Raw genomic sequence first — 20,507 nt, 5'->3', positions numbered from 1 at the left:
CCATGTTTTCAGCATGACTAACCAGGAAGTTTTCTTTGCCTTTCTCGTTAAGACAAGGAGAGGTAAGAAGGAAATCAACCCCCAGAATGTTATCAGTTGACTTTATCAGTGCTTGTACAATTAGTTTCTTCCCAAGAAAAAGAAAAAAAGAATTGAGTCAGGTAGGGCGTTACGCTGGAGATCTGGAGGGCTGCAATTCCTTCATCACAAACTGTTTCATCCTGTTTGCCCTGCAGCCCTACACCTTCACCCACGAGCGAGCTAAAGTGGTGTTTACCATTAACCACTGGACTGACAGAGCCCGCCTGTGGGGAACGGCTGAGTGGGAGCGACAAACCCCTGCCTGCTCCTCGTTTCAAGCCTTCGCCACGGAGCTCCGGAAGGTGTTCGGAGTGTTCAACATAGGTCCGGACGCCGCCAGAGGGCTGCTGAGTCTGAGGCAGGGGGGCCGGAACGTCGCTGACTATGCCATTGACTTTCGCACCAAGGCCCGCTCAGTGTGACGCCTTCCTGCTGGGGCTGGGTGATTACATCAAGGACGAGCTGGTTTCCTACGACCTCCCCTCTTTGCTGGACGGGCTGATCGAGCTGACGTCCTGGGTTGATCGTCGCATCCAGGCGAGGTGTCAGGAGAGGCGACGGGGGCAGCTAGACCGACGCTTGTTGAATTAACCCTGCACCCCTCTGAGGCCGGGGGTGACCTTTTGAGGCAGTGGATCTGGGTGACGATTTGGTGTTTGAGCTGACAGGCTCAGTTGTTTTTCCCTTTGCTTTAGGAGTGACCTCAGTTTCCCAAGTGTCCTTCCTTATCTCATGCACTGAGAGTTTATCTCAACGTGCCGTAGTTGCAACGAGATTGCAAACACAGATGAAGGTAATGCAAAAACAAGGACTTGAAGGTGCCGCTTTCTTCTAAGCCTGGTGCATTCTTTCCCTGGAAGTATGCATGCCTCAAGTGTTGGTAATAATCTCTGGGATGCTCATGACTGGAATGTTTAAGAGGCTTGCAACCACTGATGTGGCATCTTCAGCAATAGAAGAGAATTCTTCTCTTAGAGCTTGACGGAACTTTTTGTAGTCATCTCTGACACTGGGAGTTTGTGATTGTATGAACTTATGGAAAGCTTTAGAGATGGTCTTCCACACAACTTTCACCCTTTGGGTTGCATGGGACAGGTCATCTAGACTGGTCTAGTTCCGTAAAGTAATCTTCGACGTCTTGATCACAGTTGTCTGGGTCAAAATGTTCAATGTTTTTTAGCCATGAGCTCAAGCATTGCAGGGCGGGGGACACTGTGAGGTCCTTTCTGGTGAAGGTGAGACAAAGCTAGCAGCTACAGTTCTCCCTGGTTCAGAGGCAGGGGCTGAACATTCCTGGAATGTTCTAGTCCTCCCTTCTGAGAGATGAGCATGGATGAAAGTGTCGTGAATCCATGGTGGAGAAGAGCACCTACATATCTCCTCATTGTCTGTGTCAGGAAGATGGGAAGCTGGGTAGCTGTCACCTCTGTCCCTCAGTGGAGGGTGAACTTATAAGGTTTTCTAGTACAACACAGCAGTGTTGTACGCAATGGTGCTGCGTTGGAAGACACCTTGTAGTGTAGCTTGGGCAGTACACTAGCCTAACCAAATAATGCAGTGGCCTACACTATGGGGTGTAGCTTCCTGTGGAAGAGGGGCAGCTCAGCAACATCTAGTGCTCACAATAACAGATTGGGCCAGTAAAGGCAAAACAGCTTTACAAGAGTAATTTGCTTACCCAATATTTCAGCATGCATTAACTGAGATGCAGGGCTGTAACAGTCAGGGGGTTGTCTCTTCAAAACCACACATAATGACGGTTTAAACAAAATAAATTTATTTAACCAATAAACAAAAGAACAAAGAAACTGGTAAATCAGTATTATCAGTGGTGTAGGGAGTGCATGAGTGTGGGCAAAAGTAATGTAAATAAAATGGATAACATAAAGCAACTCTAACAGAACCCAAAACACAACCAAACAAAACCCTTCTGGCTTAAGAGAGAGAGGGCTGCCAAATCCAGCCCTCTTATATGTCAGGCAGGAAGAGCAATCAGATGTGGCTCCTCCTGACACACCTCTGCCACTCTGTATCCTACACAATAGGAAACACAAGAGAACACCAGAAGTCACAAACAAGCGGAGGAGGGGTCATCACACCCCCCCACATAAGAGTGGAGACTCACCAGGTACTCCACCAAAATGTTACAGAGAAGTTACATTATTAAACACTACCATATTCATAAAGTCTTACCTTTAACGTGTACTGTAGCCTGATAAAACCAATCCTATCTTTGGCCTATTCAAAACATCTAAATACCTTAGACCAGTGTTTTTCAACCACTGTGCCGCGGCACACTAGTGTTCCACGAGATATAGTCAGGTGTGCCGTGGGAAATTATCCAATTTCACATTTTTTTTCTAAAAAACATTTTTTGGAAACAAATTAATTATTATCTGCCAATAATGTGCCGTTGTCGGCTGCGAGAGCAGTGTGTTGCAGAGTAATCATGTAATAAATACTCTTAGCCAATAGGCGGCAGCCCAGTAATTTGAGACAAGATGTTAGGGGGTGGCTGCTACCATCTTGTCTCAAAGTACTGTGTCAGTGACAGTGATGGAGAAGTTTTTTAAAAGGAAGAATGCTAACTCCGAACTGGACCCTGGACAAAATTCTGAGCCAGATGAAGGCCCTAGTATGAGTGGAGGTAAAAAAAAAGCAAAGACGACGAGCTCGAGCAAAGCCTCTGGCGCGAGGCAATACGACGAAAGCTATCTTTCATTTGGATTTACTTTCACCGGGGATGCAACTACACCGTTACCGTTGTGCCTGGTGTGTGGTGAAAAGTTATCCAACAGCTGTATGGTCCCAAGTAAACTTAAACGCCATCTCCAAACAAAACACCCTTCGCTTCAAAACAAGAATGTGGACCATTTTGTTCGCCTGCGTGAACACACAGAGAAACAGGCAACTTTCATGAGAAAAAACACAAAGGTTAATGAGAGAGCCCTTAAAGCTAGCTACCACGTTGCTGAACTTGTTGCTAAATCAAAAAAATCCCACACTGTGGCAGAGACATTAATACTACCCGCCTGCAAAGCCATTGTGAATGAGATGCTCGGACCTGAAGCAGCTAAAGAAATAGCCTAAGTGAGATGAGGGTGATGAGAATGACTTTATATTGTTAATATAGGCTACAGAGTTTCAAATTTTAACATTTTCGGCTGGTGGTGTGCCTCGAGATTTTTCCAAAGAAAAAAGTGTGCCTTGGCTCAAAAAAGGTTGAAAAACACTGCCTTAGACCACTCCCTCCAAGTACCTTTCCACATCCCCTCCGCAACCTTGGTACCTGTAGGAGCATTTTTAAGAGAGAGCAGGACAGAAACCAGGAGAGAGGAAAGAGCACAAATATAGGCAGCATTAACAGATACATGCTAATGGGACTGGAATGCACGAGAAATGGTGTCAGCCATTACATTTTCAGTGTCCTTGATATAATGGATGTCTAAATGGTATGGCTGCAAAAATAATGCCCATCTCATCAAGCGTTGATTTGGATTTTGCAAAGAGCGCAGAAAGGTGAGGGGATTATGGTCTGTGTACACTACAAGAGGGGCCCCAGAACCAACATACACATCAAAATGCTGTAATCTCCAAATTAATGCAAGGGCCTCTTTCATAATGACTGAATAGTTCAGCTGATATGAATTGAACTTTCTTGAAAAGAACCCAACCGGCCTCTCCACCTCCGCATCGTCAGCTTGCAGCAGTGCTGCTCCTGCCCCCACCTGACTGGCATCAAGCCTGCAAGATAAAAGGCTTATCAAACTGTGGTGCCGCCAAAACCGGAGGGGAACATAGGAGAGCCTTAATGTTGTCAAAGGCACACTGGGCCTTAGCTGACCAAACAAACTTTAGATTTCAAAAGGTCTGTGAGAGGCGCCACCACTGAAGAGAAGTTCTTACAGAAACTTCTATAATATCCCACCATTTCAAGAAAACGCATCAACCCCCTTTTTGTTACAGGGGGTGGAAAATTCTTGATAGCTTCCAGTTTAGCCTCCACAGGACGAGCTTCCCCCTGCCCCACCACTTTACCCAAGTAGATCACAGTAGCTCGGGCAAATTCACACTTGGCCAAATTCACTGTTAACTGAGCCCACACCAATCTGTCAAACAGTGCTTGTAACCGCTGCAGATGTTCCTCCCAAGTGTCACTGAAGATAGCGGGACCTGCCAGTAACCTTTGAGTAAATCAAATGTGCTCACAAATTTTACTGAACCAACTCGGTCAACGCAATCCTCCATGCGTGGCAAAGGGAACAAATCTGGTTGTGACCCGGTTAACTTTCCTGAAATCAGTACATGGCCGAAAAGTGGAATCAGGTTTTCTCACCAGTAAACAGGGAGATGCCCAGCTAGAGTGGGAGGATTCTGCCATGTTATTATCTAGCATATATTTAACCTCTTTATCCACTTGGGCCTGCTTATCTGGTGAAACACAATAAAAGCGTTGCTTGATTGGTTGAGCATCACCAACATCCATGTCATGTTCAATAAGATGCGCTTGTGACGGCGTATCTGAAAATAAGGCGGGATAGCTATTTATCAAGGAAACCAGTTCATTATGCTTACTCTCATCCAAATTCCCAAGTACTGACGGCAAAGACTTTAATGCCTCAGAGTTGTTCAACCGCAACACACCCTCATCTGTAGGCCATTCCTCCTCCCCCATAACTGCCCCTACCGAAGAAGACACCTCTGTTTTTACGCAAAGTGCAGGTTTTATGCAGGGGACCTCAGCAGAACCAGGGGACGACGACAGCTGGGCCTAATAAGGCTTAAGCAAATTGATATGACACAACCTAGACTTTCCTTCAGGCAATGAGATCAAATAATCTTGTTCCGACACTTGTTTTTTTAACTGTAAACGGACCAGCAAAACGTGCCTGAAATGGTGAACCCACAACCGGTAAAAGAATCATGACCTGATCTCCAGGACTGAACTGCCGCTGTTTTGCTTTATGGTCAAACAGTAATTTCATCTTCTTTTGTGATTTTTTTAACCTGTGCTTTGCCGTTTTCCCTGCCATATAAAGTCTGTGCCTAAAACCTTTAACATAGTCAATGAAGTTCTGTGGCGGCTCAGACTGTTGGCAACCACTTTTTAACACTGCCAATGGTCCACGCACCGAGTGCCCAAAAACCAGATCATTTGAACTGAATCCGGTGCTCACCTGGACTACCTCTCTTGCCGCCAGCAACAACCAAGGCAATCCCTCCTCCCAGTCGCGATCAAGCTCAGTGCAGTGTTGTTAATTTCTTCTTCATTCCCCAGATGTAGGCGATGATTCGATGATGGAAGGAAACTCCGCTGATACTGACTTTTCACATAATATTCTTTATTTGCATCAAAGATCAGGATCAACAGGCATGCGCATCTTGACCTGTACAGCACCCGTAGCCGAATCAGTACTGCTGCCTCGAACACTGTTCAAACTCGTCTTTTATACATTTAGGCATACATGGGATCCTACTATAACACATGAGTCTGTAAACTTATGTCTCCCTAGGGTCCCCCAAAACCGATGATAGACAAGTTATTTGCACAGCAGCCAAGGGGCTAGGAAAAGAGACCTCCATAACTCCCACATACCGAGGAGACCTCATCCAACAGTAACGAATCCTATAAGTATGGGGCCCCAACGTCTGCTTAGTTCACCTGGAACATTTGCATACGTGGCAACTTTGCACTGCATATCATTCATTTGCATACGTGGCAACTTTGTACTGTATATCATTTTATGAAAAGACTACTTTTATGAGTAGTGTCAAATAATACACATCAGCAGTAGGCGCGCAAGAGTGACTTCAGGGTCTGATGAAAGCACTCTAAAGCATCTTGACTTTGGGGATGATAAGCAGACGCCTGGTTGTGCTTGATCTGAAGCTGTTGCAAAACCTGTGAAGACAGTTTAGAGCAAGAATTTGAACCTTGGTCAGTTTGTATGACTTTGGGAATGCCAAACAGAAATGAATTGGGACAAGGCCTTCACCACAGCCTTCGCTGTAATAGAACGCAACGGGCACGCCGCTGGATAGCGAGTAGCCTGGCACATCACTGTCAACAAGTATTGATTACCAGATTTTGGAGGAGGCAGCGGGCCTACACAGTCCATAATTAAATGCTCAAAAGGCTGATCCAAAGCTGGAATGGGACACAGCGGTGCCAGACTTATAGACTGACTAGGCTTACCCGTCAGCTGACAAGTATGGCAAGTCTTGATGAAAGCAGATATATCCCGTTTCAACCGGGGTCAAAATAAATGACGCAAAATCTGAGTGTATGTTTTTTTAACACCCATATGACCAGCTACATCATCATGGGAAGCTTTCAACACAGCTTCTCTGAATTTAGCAGGCACCACAATTTGCACAATTGGTTTTCCCACAAAATCATCTCCTTGTGCACACCATTTACGCAGCAGGACATCACCTTGCACAAAATACCCCTGCGCTGCAGTTTCCATGTCCTCCGTAGGTGACACCAGCTCAAATAGGGCCTTCATAGAGTACATACTTTTGTTTCTGCATTAACTCACTTTGAGAGATCACACTTAACTGTCACTTCCTTCTTTCCAGGCAGGGACACACAACCATCTGAAATAAAGGCTGAATAGTTACTTTTGCTCTCAGACTCGCACACAATGGGACACAGAGCATCAGATTGACACTGTTGTTGGAGCGCCAACTGGGCTGAAGAAGCAGGGGCAGCCGAAGCAGCAGGTTTTACTTGCGCACTACTTGAAAACTTTGCTTTTCCTTTAAGAGCAGGACATTCATTCTTCCAGTGCCCTTTACGCTGGCAGTAATTACAAGTCCTACTGGAAAAAATTTTCTTCCAAGTACTATGCTCAGGCCCCGAAGAACGGGCCTCCCCATGCGACACAAACAGTCTACCTGTGCGCATTGAAAAACTATTCTGCTGTACAAGAGCACTGCCTTCGCCAAACATATTTTTATGAGTCAGAATATACCCAGCAGAAACTGCTGCTTCTTGGGGTGTTTTTACTTTTCGTTCATTTATGTAAGTAGCAATATTATCTGGCACACATTTTTTTAATTACTCAAGTGCTACTAAATCACACAGTTCTTGAAAAGTCTTAACTTCTGATGCAGAACACCAGCGATTAAACTGTACAACCAAATCCCGCACAAATTCAACATGAGTCTGATGTTCCTTCTTTCTCAGATCCCTGAACCAGCTCATACGCTCGCAACACTGTAGCCTTCACAACGTCATAATTCATACTCTTGGCTACATTCAAAGAAGCATAGGCCTCCAGTGCCTTACCTGTGAGGACACATTGTTACAATAGGGTTCGCTCCTCTCCAGACCAGTCACGGGACTCTGCCACCCGCTCAAACAAAGAGAAAAACAGATCTGGATCTTTTTTCTGTAAACTTGGAAAGCAAATTCAGGTCATTTCCAACATTAAATTGATTTTCTTCCTGAACAGCACCCCCACCAGAAAACCTTCCCTCTTTTATCAGTGTCAATTTATAGTGTTCCAGTTCCAATTTAGTCTGCTCATTTTTCTGTTTCATCACTTCCACTTCCAATTGTTTATGCTGTAACATTTTGTCATGTTCCAATTTAAGCATTAACAACTCTTTTTGTTGTTCAAATGTTAAAGCCTCTGGGGCCACTGCAGGAAAAAACACATCATGTTTACCCACAGTTTCAACTGACAAAACGTTATCTTCCACCAATCTGTTTCTCAGAAATGTTTTTATATTTTCTTTTAAACGTTTATCAGTCACTTCATTATCAAAATGCTCAGCAATCTTTAATAATTGGTCCTTCGTACACTGATCCAATTACTCCACCGAAGGAGTCTGAATAAAACCCTCTACAACAGAGCCCATTTTCAAAGCCTCTTACCACTTATGTAGAGGACACAGTGCTGTGTTGTTCAAATTCAAGAACGGCAAAACTGGAGTCTAATCCCCCCAACCTATCTCACCACATACTACCTAACTCAACCCTAGTCTTCAAGCAGTTACTTGTGGGGGGTACTTATACACTCTAAATCAGTGGGGTGGGAAGGCAACTGGTTATACCATCGACCACCCCAGAAGCCACTGAGGTGTTACCGAGCAGACTGCTCTACCCACGTTCACCACCACACTATAGATTAAACAACGGATTCCCTAAACAGAACCCGCTGTCTGAAACCGAGCAGGGGAATAGAACTCCAAAGTAAATATACACAGTCATTTACTTAGAACCAGCACTGCACCAACAACATGTGCTACCTGGGACTTACCAAGCTCACATCCCCCCAAAAACCAGAAACCAAATACCTGTGTGTATCTCCCACAAGAATTTACCCTAGTGAAATAATTTCACACTCAAATGTGACAGTGAACCTTCTCAAGTGTTACTTACCAGAGAAAGCCAAATCTAATTGCCACCATTACAAACTAGGCCAAAAAGCCTATAAACTAGTCCATTTAAACAGGACGAGCCCCCATTTTGTCATGAACCGGCTCGGAGTTCAGACAAATGCCATGTGGTGGTCCCCCTCGGACTAGAACTCGAGCTCCAAGCAGATGATCAGATCACGCAATGCAGGCCCTGGCCTGTATGCTGGAATTGTGGAGAGCCTGACCACTGGGCAAGAGACTGTAACAGACCAAGGAAGAGAAGGGGACCCACGGGGCCCCCACAGGTTGTGACTGTCACTTATTCGAGAGGCTACATGGAGGATGAGGCAGGACTGGCAGCAGAGGTGGAGGAGACTCCAGATTCTGGTGAATGCACCCCAAACACTACACATACACATCAACACCCAAGTTGTGTCATCTGATTTATGCTGCACAGCACGGGAGCAAACACAAAGTTTGAGGAAAAACTGGTTCCAGGAAGCGAAAATAAGTGATTTTATGACTAGTGATTGGATGTATTATAATAATAAAATCAACACCTTTGCTCCTTATCTCTGAAAAGAGGAAGGGGGTCATGCAGAACTTACATTTTCTTTCATTACAAGCTATGATCAATTCATTGTTTATCTAAATGCATATTCAAATTTCCTGTGTCATTAGCTGAATAATGAGACCACACATCTCATCTTTATCTCAATTGGTGGATGTGTGTAACCAGTTCTTAGTTCAGATAGTTCAATTTCTATTGTACCAGCATCAAAATCATGTTGACCCAAAAGAAATTAAACATCATATATCAATTAGTGTACGTTAGATTTTGCATGACAAAGTCAGTTTCTTTGTTCTTGTATGACTTGATGAACTGAGTCTGTATCTGCCCAAGTCCACGAATGGTCCGGTCATAAATTGGCCAATTGTCACTTAAATTACATTAGCGTTCAGTCTTGAGGACTGCTTTATGACCCAGATGTCTGAGGACAGGATATTTGGGGAAAGTTAATCTTTGCCTTGGTGAGGCCAGGTGGACTGCACCCTAGGGAAGGTTATTTCCTTATCCATAAAAGAATTATTCATCATCACGCTATACTGTGTTTAACCAGGAAGTTGATACACGTCTTATCTTTGCCTTTCTCTTGTTATATCATAAAGAGAAGGAGAGGGAAGAAGGAAATCCCAGAATGTGGTTTATATCAGTTAACTTTGTTAGTGCTTGGACAATGTCAGTTTGTGAAATGAAAGAAAAGAAATATCCACACACAGAGCCAAAACAAGTGGTTATTACTTTACTGGGAGGAAAGTTTAGGTCGTCCCTGCTTGCCTAAATGTTTCCTTTTTATGTTAAGGTTGGCACATGGGAAGGACCCTGTGTCAAAGGTGGGATGGTGAATGCAGTAAACCAACACTGGTAGACTGATGACAATGTCACAAGAGGGCAGGGCACACAAGCCTCACTTATCAGCAAGTGACATCACTTCTGCGCATCACACTTTGCTACTTCTGACTCCTGTCTGTAACTCTGTCTAACATTGGCATTTTCATTCAATCAAAAAGTGTAAAAAAATAAATAAAATCCACATCGGCACTTGTGAGACAGCCCGTCAGCAATCTGAACTGATAAAAGCTGACTTTATCCGCCTCTTTGACTTGTTCAACTGTGACAACGCCACCCTGGGAATGTCACCCAGAGAATAATCTTTCACTTTACAGATTCTTATAAGATAAGCAGAGACATGAGTTTCCAGTTTAAAATTGATGGTCCTTCATTTAGACAATTCAGTTGGGGCGTTAATAATCAGGTCCAAAAGTGTGGTCAGTTAAAAGACAGGTTTATTATAAGATATTTTAAAATCCTCTAAAACATATCACCATACTAAGTCGTTACCAGTACAGGCAGGGGTGTCAGGGAAACCTACAGGAGTGAGGGGAAGGGGAGTCACCACCACCACCACCAAGGAGGGGAGAGGATCACACACACACTGCAAAGCAACAAAAAGGACATGTTAGAGTACACAGCAAATTAATCATGCAATAAAATATCTACACTACGTATGAAAAGCAAGGGCACAGAAATTTGAGAGAGCATGCAACCAAAAAGAAACCAGAGAGGGGGAACCCTCCACCTAGTGACTCACCACCTCTAGGCACAAAACAGCCAACCTGTACTGGAAACTAACAAAACCCAAAATGTTACAAATTCCCAACCAAGACAGCTCACAGATATTGGTTTCTATAAAAAAAGAAACAAGAAAACAACAAATACCTCCTTGCACCATACAACCCCTGCTTAACTTAAATGCAGGGGGAAAAAATCAATAAATCCAGGAAGCAAACTAAAGAAAACCACAGATCAAATTCATATTAAAGAAACAAAAGAAAACAAAATCAGGTAACTGAGAATATCCAAAGAAAATTAACAAGGGACAAAAACAGCAATTGCCCAAACTCCTCCTTTGCACACACAGCATCTAGGTCAGGCAGGTGCAGACATCTTTTTCCTGTTCCTAGTACAAGAGGAACAGGAAAAAAAGAGTATAGGGTGGCATATATACATACACACAGAAACCCATACCTTATTGAACATCAATCCTCCAGACAATCATAAGGCAAGGGGAGCGAAGCAAGCCTGCTGCAGGTTGCTCGCACTCACATTTAAAAAGCGAGCCGGCAATTAGTAGCACCTGGTTGTTGCGCATCAGGGTGATTGAAAGGTGTGGCTAAGCTGGGAAGGGGAGGGAAAAGCATTACCTATCACACAACCATAGTGGAAAGTCTGCTCTTGTCTCCGGTCCAAATCCCCACGCTGGGTCGATCGAACAGTGACAAAACTGAAGTAATAATTTTTGGTCCCTTCAACTCCAGAGGCCATTTTGCCAGTAAGCAAGGCCACCTCACCCTACATGTGAAGTCACATGTGTTACCTTTCTGGGTGTTACGTTTGATTCTGAGCTCTGTCTTGAGAAACAAATCAGCTTTGTTGTTAAGAATTGTTAAAATCAGTTAAGAACCATTTTTCTAAACTAAAGTAATTCACGCTTTTATTACATTACAACTGGACTATTGCAATTCCCTATACCCAGGCCTGCCCCAGTTTCCCCTGCAGATGGTCCAAAATGCAGCTGCAAGGACATTGAGTGGTACTACAAAACACAAGCACACCAAACCACATAACAGTGTTTGAGTTGTGTAAGGTGATGAGTGATACCTTTAATCAATGTCTTTATTACAAAAGTGAAAATGCTTTTAATTATCAAAAACATATGATAACATGGCTTTCATTATTCAGCATAATGGATGACATTGTGGTATAACATCTTTTTTTGTTGCACTGAATGACAGAAGTGCAAAACTGAATTTTTTTTCTACCTGGCCACCTATGTCAAGTGATGACCTTAACCTCTAAAGTTTAATCTCACTTTTCATGTACAATAAAGAATTTTTATATAAGTTTATATTAAAAATTATTTTTATGTGTTGAATGACCAAATTCACTTTTGTTACACATGCTACCTGAGAGCAAAGGTGAAGTTATCATTTACTAATACTAGATCTACTAACATTGCTGCTGTATCAAGGGGTCATCGGGGATCTTCAACAGATTGTCACATGACTATCAGCATGTGATGTGGAATAAAATTACTTTTATCTTTGTTTTACTGAATGGCACTTGAGATCCATATTGTGGGACAAACATATTCCAATAGTTATTTTAAAACAAAATCATAAAAATGTTTTTATATGTAGTTGAATACAATTAAAAATACATTAATTTACATTTTTATTATATGTAGTTTTCTCATGAGACTTATGCTTGGGACAGATTACTGAATGACATTTTCACATAATATATAATGGTTCACAGTTCATACATTACTGTATCAACATAAGGGCAAGAGTAGATTCATTTGATATAATCTTTTTAGATATTAATTTTTTAAAGAATAAATAAATACCTTGGAACAGAAAACTTACACGCCTCGTCCTTGACCTGTGAATGTGTGATGGTGAGGACGCAACTGAAAGAATGGTACTTAAATGGGAGCGTTGACTGGAATCTTAACATGCCTTGTCAGGCAACAAGAGGAGTGTCCCAGTAGCTGGACATTAGCTGGACACTGGATTCCTCCAGCTGGGCAATTTCAGATGGCTACAACTGTATATTCTACTGTATGCATTTGCCATGTAATAGAAATTGGTTACGATCGTGTTACAGTTGTTTACAGTAAACTGTTTAACTGATGAATATAAATAAACTGTATAGGTGAACTTTTTTTATCTTGTTTTAGCATTTAGTCTGAAATAATACTTTTAGTTGACTATGACTGTCTCACATTTGAAGGTGGAAAAGCTGGTTTATCAAGTGCAGAAATTAGTTATACATTAACTTTCCTTCACCAGAGCTGATATTGACTGGACACTCCCACAAAACTGTTTGTATAAAAACAGAAATCAGTGGTGATGACTTTTATCAAAGGAGCAGTTCATCAAAGGGACTTCTTGCCCTCATGAACAGGTAAGAGAGTTGCTTTATGAAACAATTTTATTAAGCAATAATTCAGAAATGACCAATTTAATATTAGTTGTTACGAGACCAGTATTTTGTAGTTTTTTTTACACTCAGGTTCATCTAGTGACAGTTAACCTAATCAGTGGTGAGAATGGTTATTAATATTCTCTCCCCCACCAGATTCTTCTGCTTTCCAGAGTGAAAATGAAGGATTATGAAGTGACCGTATCCACTGGCGATCGCGTCTATGCCACCACTTTTAACAATATCTACATCAAGCTGGTGGGCACAGAAGGGGAGAGTGAACGCCAGTGGCTCAGCGGGTCTTTAGCCTTCATCAGAGGAGAAGTAAGTCTGAAATATCCTTCTCTAAATGTATAACACACTTCTTCAACTTTGCCTATGAGAGATATCAAATACCACTTTAGAGAAGCTGATGTAAACCCTCGTCTCTTCAACCACGACCACAAAAGTGACCAAAGCAACGAATAATCCCCTCAATGAGCTCCATAACATTGTTTCTTTATGCAGTGTCATTATTCTAAGTTTTATTTTATCCCCCTTCTACATTCAGTAATTGTATGCTAATTATTGGGATGTTACAGCTCAGTTCTTGGTTATTAAATACACTTTATCTTCATATCTTGTATAAATGTTTTCAAACCATTTCTCTCATTACTCCAGGTGTCTACTTTCACCGTGTCCTGCCCCGTCTCCATTGGAAAGCTGATTCTGATAGAGCTGGACAAACAGTGTCTCCTACTGTTCCCTGAAGACAACTGGTTCCCGGACAAGGTGGAAGTGAAATCCCCTGAGGGAGACACCTACAACTTTCCCATCTACCGCTGGATCGCTGACAGCGAAGTGCACTTCTTCAGAGAGGGAACAGGTTTGTGCTGTTCACTGACCACAGAAGACATTAAAGAAAGTTCTGAAAGCGTAACTGTAAGGAGGCTGGAGTAAATACATGCCAACATACTGTATATATCAACAATTTAAAACCTTATTGTGGTTCTTTCTTTAAGCTCTGAAAGTCTATGAAGACATCCGTCCTCTTGGCCAGTACAGTCGGGAGAAGGAACTGAAGCAGCGAGAGAAAGACTATCGGTGAGAGTTCAGAGTTTATACACAGGAACAAAAAACACCCAAACCTCCTCCACCTTTGGTTGAATATATTTATGATATATAATGATAAATTAACCACCATATGGCATTCTTACAGGGTTATAACATATGTTGCAAAATATACAAGTGTCAAGTATATCATGCTTGCAGATACTGCAGATACACTGGTATCTATACTGTCTAAAGTTCCTCACCACGCTCTTCTCTACTATTCCCAGCTGGGATGTGTATGAAGAGGGAATACCTCACTGCATGAAGGCAGCGAGCCCTCTTTCTCTGCCTTTGGAGGTCCGCTTTTCTTTCACCAAGACTACGGAGTTCAACTTCACAGCAGCCACAGGGTAAAGTCCTCAAATTCTGTCAGATATCTATCTATGCACCTGCCTATCAAAGCGGTTTATGGCTTCATAACCTATTACTTTATCATAATAAAATGACTCTTCGCTTTTATTATCTAGGCTGGCTGAGCTGGAACTGGAGGGACTGGCTGATTGCAAAGAGAAGTGGACTGATATCGATGCTATCAGTCGGGCGTTCAGCTGTAATCGGTCTGTCATGTCAGGTACTGAACTCTCATGGTAGTTTAATGAAATAATTGAAATTGAATGCATGATAGCAAACATTCAACTGTATTCATTCAGATATTCAACTGTATTTCATTATGCTACCTAAAAAATGTTTTTATTCCTGAGATAAGCCATTAGATTTTACTGAACACTGAATAGTCTAGGCCTCTGTACTTGGCTCATCTGTTGTTAATTTCTTCTTGAATGGGGCCCCAACGTCTGTTAGTTGTTTACCTGGTACACTGCATACGTGGCAACTTTGTACTACATATCATTTTCAGATAAAGACTACTTTTATGATTAGTATCAAATAATACACATCACATTAAATTGAAAAAAATGTGACATGAGGAAATGTGTATGTATCTAAACATGTTCAAGTTTCCTAATTTTAAGCTTTTTCTGTGTAACACATTGTTTCCCATTTTCCTGTTTCACATGCAGTGAACAGTTAAGCTAATAACAGTGGTAGAGGAAGATTTTCAAGCCCAAAGTTTGAAAGTCAATGTAGTTAATCTCCTTCTTCTTTTTCCAGACTATGTCAAGAAACATTGGAAGGAGGATGCATTTTTCGGGTACCAGTATCTGAATGGTGTCAACCCCATGTTGATCCGACGTTGTACAGCCCTGCCCAAAAACTTTCCTGTCACTGATGGCATGGTCTTCCTCCAGGGTCAATGCAGCTTGTCACATGAAATTAAGGTGATTGTCTGACTTTGATTGATCTTTGTATTTGAATCATGTTTTTCCCCATGACATGTTAAATGTGGAACTGCATGTTGCACTTACATGTTCACTCAGTATATGAAATATACTCCACGTGAGTCAAATAATTTCTCATCCTCCCTAAATTTCAAACAGAAAGGCAACATATACCTGTGTGACTACAAGTGTTTGGATGGACTGGAAGCAAACATCATCAATGAGAAGAAGCAGTACTTGATGGCTCCACTCGTCCTTTTCCACAAAACACCTGATGATGCGCTGATGCCAATCGCTATTCAGGTGAGATCAGCACTCAAATATGTCTAATAGTAAAGCGGGTAGTTAGAGTATTGATATAGCTGAAAGTGGTCTTAGAGACTCAATGGCAGCTATGAATTCTCTCTGTTAGGAAAAGCTGTTTATTTCTTCCTGCCTGAGCCCGAACCATGTTAAAAAGTTTCTCTCATAGTCATATCCAAGTTACATGACAAGATTATCAAACTGAAAAGACCTGCCAAGCATAACTACCCTGTAGTAAAAAGGCAAACATACAGACTACAGAAAATTACAGATCATTCTTTTCTTCCCTTTTTTTGAATGAACCACATCCCCATTTGTTCTCCTGCAGCTGAAGCAGACTCCAGCAGATGACAATCCCATCTTTCTCCCTACTGATTCTGAGTACGACTGGTTGATGGCGAAGATTTTTGTGAGAAGTGCAGATTTCAACGAGCATCAACTCAGCTTTCACCTGCTGCGCACTCATCTGCTGGCTGAAGTTTTTGCAGTGTCACTGCTGCGCAACATCCCCATGGTGCATCCACTGTACAAGGTAACTGCGAAGGAAAACACTGAAGTCACTGTCGTTATTGTTTTTTCAACTTGCTAATTTTTGTATCTGAACCATAATGCTTTAGTGTGCATTTATTTGCAAGTATTTCACATGTTTAAATGGTGTAGAAGCATCCAGATTTCTGACTTCATTAACATTAACATTAACAGTGTGACTAACAGAGCTCCCTCTTTCCCTCAGCTCCTCATACCTCACACTCGCTACACTCTGCAGATCAACAACATGGCCCGACTTCTTCTAATATCAAAGACTGGAGTTTTCACAAAGGTACAAAAAGAGCAACACTCTCCATAGGCCAATTATTTTTCCAATATCATGTACAGTATTTGTCTCTAACTATATTCCTCACATATTTGACTGTTCCCTAGTTTGCAGCTTCTGGTGGAGAGGCTATGATCACAGTCCTGAAGAGATCACTGTCCTCACTGACCTACAGCTCCCTCTGCATACAAGACGACATTACTGAGCGCAGGCTGGAGGGTGTGCCGAACTTCCACTACAGGGATGATGGACTCAAGCTTTGGAAAATCATCCACCGGTATTATAGGCAGTTTCCATTCGTCATTATGTTTACAATTTATAATTATATTTATATTGTTGCAAAATCATGGATGTTTTAGTGATGTGTAGTTGCCCTGCTATGCAATATAAGGACTTGTTAGGGTTAGCTAGATTGCATTTAGAGGCCATGAAGTACACTAAAGTGAAATAACGTGCTTTGCACAGTGTAAGACTCAGATGAGGGCTAGGGGTGTGTGGGGAAGCTTGGCCAGAGGGCTAGGAATGTGATAGGAGGGTTAGGGACACAGACAGTTTTTCAAGTCTTTGAAAGCATTCTCACATTCATGAGTCCACTTAACCTTTACTGGGCTGGATTTGCGAGTCATGTCAATTAGCACAGCAGATCCTGAAAGCTGGGGATGAGTCGGCGATACCATCCTACTAACCCAAAGAATGGCCGGAGCGTCCTCTTGGTGTTTGGTAGTGGTGAAGCTGCGATTGCCTCTACTTTTCTCACCTGAGGGTGGATGCCTCCACCTCCAATACCATAGCCATGGTACTGGACCTCAGACTTGGCAACGTGACACCTCTTGGCATTGATTACCAAACCACCACTCTGGATGCGTTAGAAGATATCAGCAAGAGGGTCATGTTTCTTTGGAACCAACACCACAGGGCTACACCACTCACTCTGAGAAGGCTCGATGATTCCTGTCGCCAGCATCTCCTCCACTTCCTGCTTCAGTTCAGGAACATGTCGGGCTGGAATGCGGCAGGTGGTGTCCCTGATCGACTGCAGAAGATTTACATGAAAGACTGCCCATTAAGAGCAGTGCTGCAGCAGGTTTCAGCTGTGTTTGATTTATTGTTGATTTGCCCTTTAAATGTCAAGTTGCCCAGGTGTTAGATTAACGGTTCCTTAAAGAGATGACAGTACAGTAAAGAGTTGGATGAAAAGGTCGATATCTCTCTCTTGTCTGTGTGTTAAAGGAAATCTTGGCATTTTTAATATTTTGCAGCCATTGCAGCCCATTTGGAGATACCAGCTGAGGTGATCTATACTGGACAAATTCCAGGGAACCATGAGACACCAGGAAGTCACTGCGTCTAACTGGTCAAATTCAGAGGTGTTATTTGATATTTGAAGATTAATGCAAGCCGGGCTAGCTGTTTCCTCCTGCTTCCAGTCTTGCTAAGCTATGCTAATTGCCACCCAACTGTAGCTCCATGCTTAACACACAGATATGAGAGTTGTATCGATCTTGTATAATTTCTTGTATAATTTCCCTTGTATAATATTTCTGATTCTTCTCATCTACCTCTCAGCAAGAAAGCAAATAGGCATGTTTCTGAAAATGTCAATTCAACTAGGGATGTGTTTCACAGAATTTATCCACATTTCTCAAAGGTTTGTGCAGGGAGTGCTCAGCTACTACTACAAGGATGACGCTGAGGTCCAGAAAGACTCCGAACTGCAGAAGTGGATTTTGGACATTTTTGAACAGGGATTCCTTTCCCAAGCAGACACAGGTGAGCTTTAAAGAAAAGCTCAGTCTTCATGATGATAAATGTGCATATTTATGTACCAATATATGATCATAATGCAAACATAAGTCAAACTTTAATTTAGTAATCTAAACGTCTTTAAGTAATGCAGTTTATTCTCTCTAATTCGTAGGAATTCCACAGACATTCACCACCGTGGCTGGGTTGGTAAAGTTTGTCACCATGGCGATCTTCACTTGCTCAGCACAGCACGCAGCCGTGAACTCTGGACAGGTGAATGCTCTCAGTGCTATTTTAATGCTATTGTGGACTGGGTTGATGAGATTTTGCAGTATTCTCTGAACTGGAGGGAGATGAATGAATTCTGGCAAAAAAAGACATTTGACTTTGTGTATTGTAAGCGAGCATTTAATATAAACCACAGCCATGCTACCAAACCAAAGTATTGGACATTTTGATCTGATGATGGTGCAAGATGAAAAGTCAGAGGATCACAAAGTTATTACTGTTCATCTTGAGGGGAACATGAATGTCAGAATCAAATTTAATAGGAATTCAGCAGAAAGTTCGAGACATTTCTCTGAAAACCACAAATGTCGTCAGGGGGATCAATTAAGTCATTAGGATTCATATCTACCGTCAATGGTGGGGATCATGAATGTCTGTACAGATATTTGGTCCAATCCAAATTTCATGGCAATACATCCAATAGTTGATGAACTATTTCAGTGTGGACAAAAGTAGTGGACCGACTGACCAACGGATTGACATGGCGTGGTTTCAAAAAGTATTAATCAGTCATCTGTCAATCATTCATTCATTGCAGTTTGACTATGGTGGCTGGATGCCCAACGCTCCCCCCTCCTTGCAACTTCCTCCACCAACCACAAAGGGGACAACAAGCGAGGACACGATGCTGCAGACGTTACCTGATGTCAACGCAACAGTTAATGTAATGTCCACCTTGTGGCTTCTCAGCCGGCAGTCCTCTGACTTTGTAAGTGCCCAAGACTTCATGAAAATAAATAACATTCCTATAACATTTAAATTTTTGTGGGAAAAACGTTTTAAATGTATCATTGATCTCATCAGGTCCCTCTTGGCGACTACCCGGAGGACCATTTCAGTGAGGAGATTCCCTGCAAGATGATAAAGAATTTTCAAGGAGCGCTTGAAGTGTTAAGTGCAGCCATCAAGGTCAGAAACAGGAGTCTGGATGTCCCATACACATACCTGTTTCCAACAGAGGTAGAAAATAGTGTGGCCATTTGAATTTCAGAAGGTGTGACCTCCTCAGCTTTTGGCCAAAGTCAGCCTCATATTAACAAAAGTGAGAAAGGGAGGAACTGCATGTTTTGTTTTTAACTGATACTGTCGTGGAAGGAAACTACTGTGATCATTGCTTGTTTATCTGTGATCTGTGTTTTACACAGCTTAAATGATTTAACTGTGGTGACAATTTACTGTTTAAATCATAAAAAACATTTTAAATCTTCTTCTTAGTTCTTCATTGAATGCACAGGCCATCTAATCAAATCAAATTACTGTGGGAAAAATATTATTTTGGATTTTGATTGTAACACCTTAGAAGTAAACTGTGCCATATGAATTACTGTCACAATGAAGTATGAATACTTTTAGGGACCTATGTTTTGTTAAATTTATTACATGCTGTGTAATGTATCTGTATGTTGGAAAAACAGGCAATAACTGAAAGGAAGACGAAACCTCTGAGTGAACTGTGTGTCCGTTTCATCTCATGTGAAAACAAGTACTCCTCATTAAGAACATCATATTCTTAATTCTGAAAAAGAAAGGAGGTCCTTGTTTTTCTCTCTGTATTAAAATTCTGCATTTTCTTATCTTTAGAGAAAAGCTGCACTTTCAGCTCTGAGGTGTGTTCCTCCCATGCCGCATGAAATAAAGAACTGCTTCATAACATCTATATTGGGTGTTTTTTCTCTCTAAAGAAGAAAAATTTCCCTCACAATTACAAATGTAAAATGCTAAATGTTACGCTGCTGCGTTGAGAAGTTTCTTACGGTTTGCATAAACTTCATGTGCTATAGAAATGAAAAGAAACGTGTGCATATGAAAATAAAATGAATGCAGCAAACCCTCACTAAACAAAATTTGGTCTCATGTTGTAGTGTTAGAGTGTTCATTTCTGTGTGGTAGTACATTTTCAATCACTACAGTCTACTGTCACTAAAGTCAACTGTAAACTGTGACCAAATTCCTGACCAAAGTAAAGTATTGGTTATGTCAACATAAT

At 41.9% G+C, this 20,507-nt stretch overlaps 1 protein-coding gene across 1 annotated transcript; it reads left to right on the top strand.

The window, feature by feature from the left end:
* The first annotated feature begins 13,162 nt into the window (after window positions 1-13,162).
* On the top strand, window positions 13,163-19,619 carry LOC139301329 (polyunsaturated fatty acid lipoxygenase ALOX15B-like). The gene is made up of 14 exons (XM_070924693.1): window positions 13,163-13,324; window positions 13,661-13,865; window positions 14,002-14,083; window positions 14,320-14,442; window positions 14,560-14,663; window positions 15,203-15,369; window positions 15,529-15,672; window positions 16,001-16,204; window positions 16,406-16,492; window positions 16,594-16,763; window positions 18,135-18,256; window positions 18,405-18,505; window positions 19,059-19,229; window positions 19,325-19,619. Exons 1-14 carry the CDS (start codon window positions 13,181-13,183, stop codon window positions 19,502-19,504), a joined length of 2,004 nt encoding a protein of 667 aa, XP_070780794.1. The 5' UTR covers window positions 13,163-13,180; the 3' UTR covers window positions 19,505-19,619.
* The last annotated feature ends 888 nt before the right edge of the window (window positions 19,620-20,507 follow it).

The sequence above is a fragment of the Enoplosus armatus genome, chromosome 2, assembly GCF_043641665.1.
Source record: "Enoplosus armatus isolate fEnoArm2 chromosome 2, fEnoArm2.hap1, whole genome shotgun sequence".
Taxonomy (NCBI): domain Eukaryota; kingdom Metazoa; phylum Chordata; class Actinopteri; order Centrarchiformes; family Enoplosidae; genus Enoplosus; species Enoplosus armatus.
The sequence above is the reverse complement of the archived record's forward strand: the minus strand, read 5'-3'. Positions and strand labels throughout refer to the sequence as shown.